Below are 10566 nucleotides of genomic sequence, written 5' to 3' on the forward strand. Positions count from 1 at the left end.
GGGGGGGGGGACATGTGACTCACTTTGTGGCCTGCTGTTGCATTCTGGGAGAAAATCCAAGACCAGCCAGGATGACAGACGCTCTGATTGGACGAGAGAATAACAGCTTCTTTAGTCTGTGGGTTTCAAACCGACACCCTCTCCGGTGTTTGTCCTCTGAGTAGATACATCAGCAGCAGGCGAAGCCTCGCCATGGCGCCCCCTGCTGGTGAAAACCTCTCACAGCACTTCACGTCTAACTTGAGGTACGAACGCAACTGGATGGAGGCTTTGTGCTCAGTGGGCGGGTCTACCAGCTTTTATGCATCTTATTGGTTAAACTCCTCATAAACCTGCCCTCTACCCGAGACACAGAGGTGAACTTGAGGAGCCGGGGATCAAACCATCGACCTCACGATTACAAATTCATCACCACATCTGTGCTGACTAGCTTCTCGATTCTCAAGCGCGTCCTTCATCACACAGGTAAACGGACACGCTCAGACGTCACACGTGCTCAGTGACCTGATGATCAGCGAGAGGCTCGTACTGCTGTCTGAACACACAAGGGGCCGGATTTAGACCTTTAACTTCCATCTGTTCAGGGTCGGTGGGGGTGGAGCCTATGTCGGGGCAAACCTGACATCATGTGACTGGACTATGGGCGGAACCCTCGCAGACTGCTGTGAGGCAGCAGCACTAACCCCAGAACCACCGCGCCGCCTTAACTTTCACTTCATCAGGAGATTTAAAGGTTTTCCATGTTTTGAGGCGCTGCGTCGGGTGCTGTGTCAGCCTGCAGCCGCACTCATCGCCTCCACCGAGCTGTCTGCACGTCAGCCCTGCTCTCGCCGACCGTTGGCTCATCGTTAAGACTTGTTTTCTCACATCTGGATCCCAATAATCACGGCGGCTTCACAACGTTTTCCAGCCCGACGTAGACTCTGTGGTTACGCACTGTGTTCTGTGGGCGGGGCTGATTTAACGCGGTGTACCTGGGCACCCGTCTTTTTCCCTGCCGGCCGGGTAATAGCGGCATTATCGAGCTCACGGACGTGTACGACTTTATCACAGAGCCTCGAACACGCCGCCGCCTTGGAGGATCACAGCAGAGGACGAGGAGAAATCTTTCCTGTCAGCTGCAGGGAAAAACACCAGTGAAGAAGAACACCAGCGTGTCGGTGCGGTTGTCATAGTTACCGGGCCGGCGCCTTGTCAGCTTCGATCTCCTCCAGCTTTCCGTAGATCTCGGACAGCCGCACGCTCTCCATCCCGTCGGCACTGAAACAACACGCATCAGAGACAGCTGCAGCTGATTGGACAAACACGCCGCCTGCTGCACTCTCATTAGCTGAATTAAATGTGAGAGATGTTCTGCGAGTCACGCCTCAGAGCGTTTTTCTTACGTTCCATTGGCGATGCGAGCATTCAGCCTCCTCTCCTCGCCCAGCAGGTCCTCCCGCACCGTGTCGCTCTCCAGGACGCTCTGCAGCGCCGACGTTTCGTCCCCTGCCACTTCCTGCTCCACGTGCAGGATGGAAATGTGAGCCGGGACACGGAGACTGCGACTTGCCAGCATCTTCAGCAGCGTCGTTTTCCCCAGGCCGTTGCGGCCGATCAGGCCGTACCGCCGGCCCGACGCCAGGCTCAGCTCCGCCCCCTGCAGCAGACATCTGAGACACAAACGGCAGTGTGAGAAAACGAGCCGTCCCACCCCGCTGCGCCCCCGCTGGTGTTTTCCCGAGCGCTCACCTCTCTCCGAAGGACACGTCAAAGTTCTCGATGCGGATGTCGTAGCTGCGGTTCTTCCCCGATTGGTCGACTCGGCTGTCCTTCTTACTGCTGGCCTGACTGGCCGACGCCTCCTCCAGGACTCTGAGGAAACAGGAGGACAGGTGAGAGGGGCACAGGTGTGTGCAGGTGATGACAGGTGGACGGTGGACTCACAGTGGGCTGGAGGCCTTCTGCGAGTCCTTCTCGCTCCTGCGCTCATGTTTGGCTTTCAGCTTCGCCTCGGCTTTCTCCAGCTTCTTGGCGTCGACCGTCTGAAGACAGAAAGCAGAGGAGCGCTCAGTAACACCTGCCGTAACCTGAGAGACAGGTCCCGCCGAGAGCAGCGGGCCAGAACGCCACGCTGCATTTAATGCGGAGCGTTCAGACCCAACCCCGCCTTCAGCTCGCCTCCTCGTGACTCTGCCGACAGTCTGAGGAGCTCATGTGGTTTTCACATCTGTCATGTGTTCATTTAGCTTTGGTCGTAATTTAGGCGTCTACTTTCTTCTGGTTTTAGTCGAAGCAGCATCAGGACGTTCCAGTTTGTCGCGTTGCCCCTGAGTGGCCGTGTTTTCATCACATCCACTGTGAAATGTGTCGCTGCTCCTTTTTGTCGCGTTTTGTGAGAAACAGGAAGCTAGCTGAACTGTTTCCTGGGCAGATCGAACCTGACTGCGCAGGAAGGTCGCTTCTGATTGGACCACTTCCACATTCGTCACACCTTTCTACACAACTCAGTTCTGATTGGCTCTCGTCTGTGCTGAACGTTTCCATCCATCTCGTTTGACTGGCAGACTAACGTGTCGATACACAAATGCTGGTGACCAAACCCGGACATGTGCAGGCTAAAGCTAGTGCTAAATCAATCATCTGCTGATTGAATAGAAGGCTTATTGATGATCGTCCATCACGGCTTTTTTGACTTTTTAGTCAGAGGCTGTAATCTTTGTCCCGCGCAGCCAGGCTAACGTCACCACGAATGAGTCTCCCAGGTTTCCGGTACATACCGTGTTCTGAGCACGTCTCATCATCCAGATGCCCTCAGCGTCTTTGGCTGCAGAAACTGAGGAGAAGGAAACGGGCAGATCAATACATGACATGACATCAATAAGTAATAATATTAATGGCGTTTGTCTTCACAGACAACAGGTGTAGTGGGCACACACGTGACATTAAACTGACTGAGTCAAAACGTGATTCATCAGACCTGCCCAGCTTCTTGCATGCTCCCTGGTCCAGATCTGATGCTCACGTGCCCGTTGTTGCTGCTTTCAAAGGTGGACAGGGGTCAGAGGTCCAAGTGTGACCTTTCTGTCAGACCCAGCATGAACTGTTCCAGCAGCTCGTCTGCTGAGAGTCGACAGCTCACAGATCCTGAAGCTGCAGGTTTCGTCACTCTGACCAACACTGACTGAACCAGCAGCAAAAGAAGATCAAACTGCGCTTCACGTTTGATAACCATGCTCATGAGCTCCCTCTGACTTTGGCTGCTGTACTTCCTGCACAGCTCTCTCTCTCTCAGCACTCAGAGACCAGTTTACCATCAAATCTCTGCTTCCTGCATTGTTCTCTGTTTATTAGCCACCAGTCTGCTGCTGTGTTCAGTGCTGTCGGCCTCTGACAGCAAAGCCTCGTCTCTGCTGTTCAAACTGAACGAATGGAAACAAATGACTGCTCAGCTGTGTCTGTAATCAAACCTCATCAGGTCATGTTCACATGTTGATTCGTGGTTTGCTTCAGTTTTTGATCGACTGCAGAATATTTTTAAGGTTTTCTGCTATAAAAAGCCAGAACAGGAAAACCTGCTTCATGTTTCTCTGTTGGATCCTCAGTTACACCTGCTGTGATGCTCACACCTCTGATGAAGTCTCAGTGTCAGCTTTGGTTTATACACAGATATGAAACATGGATGTGTGCTGATAAATCTTTACTCAGCCCTAGTTTTACATTCTTCAGAATTGCCCCCCTTTGCTTTATATTTCTATTCTCTCCATGAGCTTCGTGAGGTCGTCTCCTGAAATGGTTTCCAACAGAGTTCCCAGACATGCTGAGCACCTGTTGGCCCTTTTCCCTTCACTCTGCGCTCCATCTCATCCCAAACCATCTCCACTGTGTTTAGGTGCCTGTGTCTGGCGCACCACTCCATCACTCTCCTTGGTCACAGAGCCCTCACACAGCCTGGAGCTGTGTTTGTGCTCATTGTGCCGTTGAAGAATAAATGATGGCATGTTGCTGCAGGATGCTGTTGTAGCCATGCTGGGTCAGTGCGCCTTCAGTTTGGAATAAATCCCCAACAGTGTCACCATCAAAGCCCCCTCACACCATCACACCTCCTCCCCCATGCTTCACAGTGGGAACCATGCATGTAGAGACCATCAGTTCACAAGACATGAGCTGGTGGAGCCAAAGATCTCAGATGTGGACTCATCAGACCAAAGCACAGATGGTCTAACGTCCACTCCTTGTGTTTCTTGGCCCAAACAAATCTCTTCCCTTGTAGCTTTTCCTTAGTCGTGATTTCTCAGCAGCTATTTGACACAAAGGCCTGATTCACACAGTCTCCTCTGAACATGTAGAGATGTGTCTGCTGCTGGAGCTCTGTGAGGCATCTATCTGGGCTCTGATCCGAGCTGCTGTTAACTTGTGATTCCTGAGGCTGGTGACTCGGATGAATGTTTCCTCAGCAGCAGAGGGGACTCCTGGTCTTCCTGTCCTGGGGCGTCCTCGTGTGAGCCAGTTTGATCCCAGTGCTGGATGGTTTCTGTGACTGCACTTGGGGACACATTCAGCGTTTCAGCAGTTTTCTGGACTGACTGACCTTCAGTTCTTAAAGTAATGATGGACTGTTGTTTCTCTCAGCTGATTGGTTCTTGCCATAAGATAAATTCCAGCAGTTGTCAAAGAGGCTGTCAGCTGTGCACCAACCTGTCAAATGAACCCTGACAGGCACACCTGTGAGGTGAAACCATGTCAGGTGACTACATCATGAAGCTCACTGAGAGAAGGCCGAGGGTTTGCAGCGCTGTCAACAAAGCAAAGGGAGGAAGCTAAAATATAAACATATTTAGAGTTGTTCTTTGCTACATTACTCCGAAAAACCATCGAATGAGAAGGTGTCCAAACTTTTGATTGGTAGTACACACACACACACACACACACACACACACACGGTGTGTTCTGGTTAGGTGCGTGTTAGGAGTGTGTTTGGTTTCTGCACTCTTACAGCCTGTGTGTGTGTGCGTGCTCCTCGGCGTGTTGACCTTACCGCTGTCTGCAGAGATCTGGGAGAGCTGCACGGGAGCGTCCAGCAGCACCTGCCTCTGAGCGCCGCGGTGGTGGTTTCTGAAAGACACAAAGACACACACACCTTCACATTAGCACGCCACCTCTCCTGACGGCCCAGACCCCGCCCACCCAGTCCTCACAGTTTCAGCGTGTTGAACATCTGCAGACAGATGTCTCGGATGTCATCTTCGTTTTTACTGTCAGCTGACACCTCCTGCAGCACGCCGCCGACCGCTTCGTAAACCTCCTCGCTGTCCTCGAAATCCGCCCCGCCGCCATCCAGAACCCCTGAAACACAAACACACCTCAGCAGGAGGACCAGCAGCTCCAGGCTGCGTGTCTGCTCCCGTTCACACACCACGAGGAAGAAGCTGGTGGAAACCCTCCTAATGTCAGAGCCCCCACCAGCTGCCTCTGGGCTGGATCAATCACAGGATCAATAATTGAGTCTCAGGGTTTCTGCTTCCTCTAATGCTGCTTCCGTGTTTCCGCTACCTGTGGATCTCTCAGGCCGTGCTAACCCAGGTTCAGGTCCAGGCGTGCCGGGTTATGCCGTGCTAGCCGGTGTCCCTGCTATGAGTGCTGTCAACCCGGTTAGCTCGTTAGCTCATTGGCTAAAGAGCAGCCGCTGTCAGGCTAACCCCCGTCGGCTCCGGGCCGGCGGACAGCGGCTCGCTCCCCCCGGACAGCGGCCCGGTGCCCGGCCTCTCACCTGTGATGTAGTCGAACAGCTCCGCGTCGATCTCAGGAAACTCGCTCTTCAGGATGTCCACGTACGTCGCCATGATAGCCGACCCCGAACACCGCCTGGACGCGCATGTGCCGGTATGCGACAGCGCTGTGAACTCTGGGAGATGACGTTTGTGGAGCGGTTGACGTCAGCGGTGAAGGAGCCCCTGCTTTTCTTTTCTTTGTTAAGAAAAAAAATCCTGTTATTGTCTGAATTCCTGACTTTTCCAGGATGTTACGTCATTTTAAATAAAATAAACTAAACAATAAAAAACCCTCAAGCGTAAACCTGCATTCTCTCTGCTGGCCAGCAGGGCGGCGACTCCTCCTCTTCTTCTTCACTGCATCATGAGCCTCCTCAGATCTTCCTCTCCTCCGCCCGCCTGGCAGCTCCATCTTCAGCCGCCATCCTCTGCCCATGCTCAAACCTGCTCAGCCTCTGTGACTCTGAGCTATCCCTGTGATGGACTCATGTCCATGCTTCTCACTGAGCACCTCCTCCTCCTGTTTATTAAATTATAATAAAAACGACATGAGTGAGTACAGAGATCTGCTCACCGCAACAAAGCTGGGAATTACAGTAGTACGACAAGTATTACTGCTGTATTAGCAGTAGTATGGTAGCGTGCCAGCAGTATTATACTATTATAAGCACTGTATTACATTGTTAATAGTATTATTGCATTAAATAGTTATAGTACTGTGGTATCAGTAGCAGTATTATACAAAGCACTGGGCTGTATCTGTTGTAGTATTACAGCATTAGAAGCAGTAAGAGCATTACAAAAGTAATATTATAATAACAACTGTAGTATTGCTGTACACATATACAAATACCTGTCAGTGATCGCCTGCAAAAAATCAGAACACAGTACGATGGGCAGTAATCTTAAAAGAGTATTGGAGTATTTCAGCAGCATCGTGACTGCTCGCCAGGCTCTCTGTTCCAGTGTCTCTGTGGTAGTACTACAGTAATGTAACAGTAGTATTAAGTATTACAGTGGTAGTGAGCAGTGTTGGTCAAGTTACTTGAAAAAAGTAATCAGTAACTAATTACTAATTACTTCCCCAAAAAAGTAATCCCGTTTCTTTACTGATGACTTATTTTCAAAGTAATTAATTACTTAGTTACTTTTTAAAAACATGATTTACAACCTGAGTAGGTGATAAAGCGATAGATCTTTCAGCCCAATTCTACTTTTTCTGCATAATCCATCATACAAAATGTAATCAGATGGAAAAGTCTCTTTTTAAAACTTGTTTATTAGTTTTAATCTTTTAACTTTATGCATCAAGCAAAAATTTAATTATCTGCAACATTCTGACTGGAAGAAATTAGTTTAACATTTAAACCTATTTTCTGCACATTCCAGCACATAAAATAAAATATTTTGTGTGTTTACACTCAGTCTTTCAAATAGATGCAAGTAAAACACAGCAGAAAATAAATAAAGTCAAAGACTCAGCGGTCCTGTTGCTCTATTTTCACCTGTAAAGCAGGAGTGGGGCAGGCGGAGGTTTACCCTGGTGCAGGTGTGCCGCGGTCAGTGGAAGAATCCACAAGGTTGTCTGTGAGTTTCCCATTACGTCGTAGCTACTCGGTGCTTGTTGGAGGTTTAGGGGTTTTTTCGCTGTAAAAAGAAGTTTTCTTCCCACGCACAGCGGACACTAATGTTTTTGTCACTTTTTATGGAATCAAACTCAAAGTAAGGTCAGTACTTCCACGCTTTAAACGCTGCACGCTCATACTCTCTCTGCACTCGATATATGATCCATTGTTGATCTGCACACAGCTGTTGTCACTAACGTCGCACTCGCTTACGTCACTGTCATGAGACACACTCGCAAAAAAATCACGGTTTTAGTAACGCAGCGTTCCTACGGGAAAGTAACGGTAATCTAATTACCGTTTTTGCAATAGTAATCCCTTACTTTACTCATTACTTGAAAAAGTAATCAGATTACAGTAACACGTTACTGCCCATCTCTACACAGCAAAATCTCCAGTGTTAAATTAACACTAGAGAGTGTCTATATGGGTCCACTCCTCTGAGTGTTAAATACAACACTATGTTATATGTTTAAAGTAACCTAGTCAGTTTTGAAGATCAACAATGGCTAACACTGAGCAGTGCTGATTTTCTAACACTGGAAAATAACTCAAAATGTTAGAAATATTCCAGTAATGAGTCTCCTCATTCAATTGTAGTGTTACACTACTAGTATATGGAGCTCAAACACCACAGCGGGTTTAAAGAAGGCCCAACAGCGTCTCCACTTTCTGAGAATCCTCAGAAAAATGGACCTGAAGGAGCTGCTGACCGTCTTCTACCGCTGGTGCATTGAAAGTGTGCTGACGTACTGCACCTGTGTGTGGTTCTCCAGCTGCACCACACCACACAGAAAGGCACTCCAGAGGGTCATCAATATGGCCCAAAAATCATTGGACATCCTCTTCCCTCCCTGAAGGACCTGTACAGCACTCGCTGTCTCAGGAGGGCACGCAGCATCCTCCGGGACTGCACACACCCAGGACACCGGGTGTTTAAGCTGCTGCCGTCTGGCAGGAGGTTCAGGCTGCTGAGGTCCCGAACAAACAGACTCAAGGACAGCTGTTACAACAGGGCAACAGCCCTGATCAATGCTAACAGCTGACCTGACTGGATACCTCCCTGGACTTTTTTTGGGGGGGGAGGTAACAATGTTTAAAACAATAATAATATTTATATTTATAACAAGGTGCAATAATAACAGTGTGCAATACACATACACTTATTCATTTTTATTACTAAGTTAATATACTGTGTTGTATCGTGCCGTGTTACATGTAGTGCCGACGTAGGACAGTTTTCCAACTTCATTGAACTATTGTACTCTGTATGACTGTGCAATGACAACAAAGAGTTATATATCTTATCTAATAGTACTGTAGTATTGCAGTTTGACTAGTAGTATTACACTAGTACTAAATTATAGTGGTATAGTGATGCCAATATTACAGCAGTACTAATAATACTACAGTAGTAATGCAGCTGCACTATAGCAGTAATAAAGTAGTAGTAGTACTGCAGTAATACTACAGCATTGCTCGCTTCGTCTTGTTGTCCAGCGCCGCAATGCGCATGCTCCGGCCTGGACTTTAGGGTGGGAGTTAGCCGTTAGCACCGAGCTAACAGCCGGAGCGTGTAATGGCGGCCTCGGTGTTGTTGGGCTCTGCGGACAGCGCCGGACTCAGCTTCACCATCGGGGGCGGCGGCACCGGGAATAGTAACGGACTGGGCCCGGCGCCCTGGAACCGTTCTCTGGACCGAGCGCTGGACGAAGCCGCGGCCACCGGGAGCTTGAACCTGAGCGGCAGGAAGCTGAAGGAGTTCCCCCGGTGCGCCGCCAACCACGACCTGACCGACACCACCAGGGCCGGTGAGTGAACCGCACCGGGACCCGGCCCGGCGGCGGGCCGTGTATAGCGGGCCGTGGGCGGTGGCTTAGTCCGGAGTGCTTTGGGGAAGTCGGGTTTGAGGCTGCGGGTAGGCTGGGACACCGTCAGGCCGGTGTTGTGACAAACATCGAACTCAGAAATCGGCACCGTGTCGGGGTTCCGCTGCCTTTACCGGGCTCTCCGAGCGGAGAGTACCGGCGCAGACAGGCAGTCACAGTGAATCCGGGGACCGAGCCCGCCGGCAGAGGCGTTTTTGTACCGGACGGTTCGGGTCTGAGCCCGGTAAGCTGCTCTTAGTATGTTAGCAAGGTTAGCGCGGTTACCTGGGTGCTGCCGCCGGGTTTAAAGCTGCGGTTAACGGCTCTCACTGCGGGGAGGCTGAGAGGTTGTCACCTGATCTCAGAGGTGACGGCTCGTGCAGCTTCACCTGCCAGCTTGTTTGTTAGCATGTTAGCTCTGCCCCCGACAGCCTGTAAACACTGCGGAGGAGGAGTGCGGGGTCACCGGGGCGAGGGGAGGCTGACCACCCGCGGGGGGGGGCTGAAGTCAGAGACTGGGCCCAAAGGTGACCACACACCTGGCTGGCTTTGTTTTGTTCGACTCGATTAGATAACGAGCCAGGAGGACACAGAGGCGGCTCCGCCTGCCCGGGCCGGCGTGCCGAGCAAAACAAACGTACAGAACAAACAGCATTGATTATCGATCAGCTGATCGAAGCCCGCCATGCTGATGCTGCACGTGCTCCTTTCATTCACACTAAATTGCACCCAAACCGATATTCGCTGTACGTAGCCTGCAATGACGTCACAGTTTAACGTGTTTGATTGGGTTTCGTCATCTCCCTGGACATACTCGGGAAGCACGAGACCGGAAACAAACAAACACGAGTGTTTCGCGTGTGTGCCATGAATTGAGTGAGTGCCGCCCAGGTGCGATGCTTGACCAGGCTGATGTTGGATGAGGGGGGAAGACTGCTCCGCGGATCCTGAGCCTTGCAGGATTGTATCAGCACAACAAATGCTTCATAGGCGGGTCTGTGAGCAGTACCTGTCCATACCTGTCCAGGCTCCTCCTCTCTCTGAGCTGAGGCTTCACAGCTGCTTCACTCCTCAGCTCGCTCTGTATCTCTGCTTTAGAGTCACAACATCGCCCATCTCAGAGTATCTCACATTTCTGTGTGTGCAGAGTGAGCAGGGGCCAAGCGTCCCCTCGGCGCTCTGCAGTCCTCGGAGGCGGGTTATGTTCATGTGTGAGCTCCGTGTGTGCGCGGGTCACCAGCAGCTTCAGGAACACGTGTGTGTGTGTGTGATCTCGGGTTAACCTGTACCGTGTGCGTGATCTCGGGTTACCTGTACCGTGTG

The 10566-nt window shown here is 50.7% G+C and overlaps 2 protein-coding genes across 4 annotated transcripts in view; one reads left to right on the forward strand and one right to left on the reverse strand.

The window, feature by feature from the left end:
• Positions 1–9982, reverse strand: part of abcf3 (ATP-binding cassette, sub-family F (GCN20), member 3) — a 17947-nt gene extending 7965 nt beyond the window's left edge. The window contains 11 exon segments of the mRNA XM_013915529.1: positions 20–83; positions 1180–1260; positions 1386–1652; positions 1732–1854; positions 1927–2024; positions 2760–2815; positions 5018–5094; positions 5178–5325; positions 5750–5946; positions 6056–6270; positions 9529–9982. Of these exon segments, the coding sequence (XP_013770983.1) occupies positions 20–83; positions 1180–1260; positions 1386–1652; positions 1732–1854; positions 1927–2024; positions 2760–2815; positions 5018–5094; positions 5178–5325; positions 5750–5822 (987 nt within the window). The 5' untranslated portion in view covers positions 5823–5946; positions 6056–6270; positions 9529–9982.
• lrch3 (leucine-rich repeats and calponin homology (CH) domain containing 3) overlaps positions 8586–10566 on the forward strand; it is a 15208-nt gene continuing 13227 nt past the window's right edge. For all 3 annotated transcript variants that reach the window (XM_005751630.1, XM_005751629.1, XM_005751631.1), the window contains exon 1: positions 8586–9186. In XM_005751630.1, the coding sequence (XP_005751687.1) occupies positions 8955–9186 (232 nt within the window). In that variant the 5' untranslated portion in view covers positions 8586–8954. The remainder of the gene's footprint in view (positions 9187–10566) is intronic.

Source organism: Pundamilia nyererei, unplaced genomic scaffold (assembly GCF_000239375.1).
Source record: "Pundamilia nyererei isolate P.nyererei 1_Seehausen unplaced genomic scaffold, PunNye1.0 scaffold00319, whole genome shotgun sequence".
In the NCBI taxonomy this organism is placed as follows: domain Eukaryota; kingdom Metazoa; phylum Chordata; class Actinopteri; order Cichliformes; family Cichlidae; genus Pundamilia; species Pundamilia nyererei.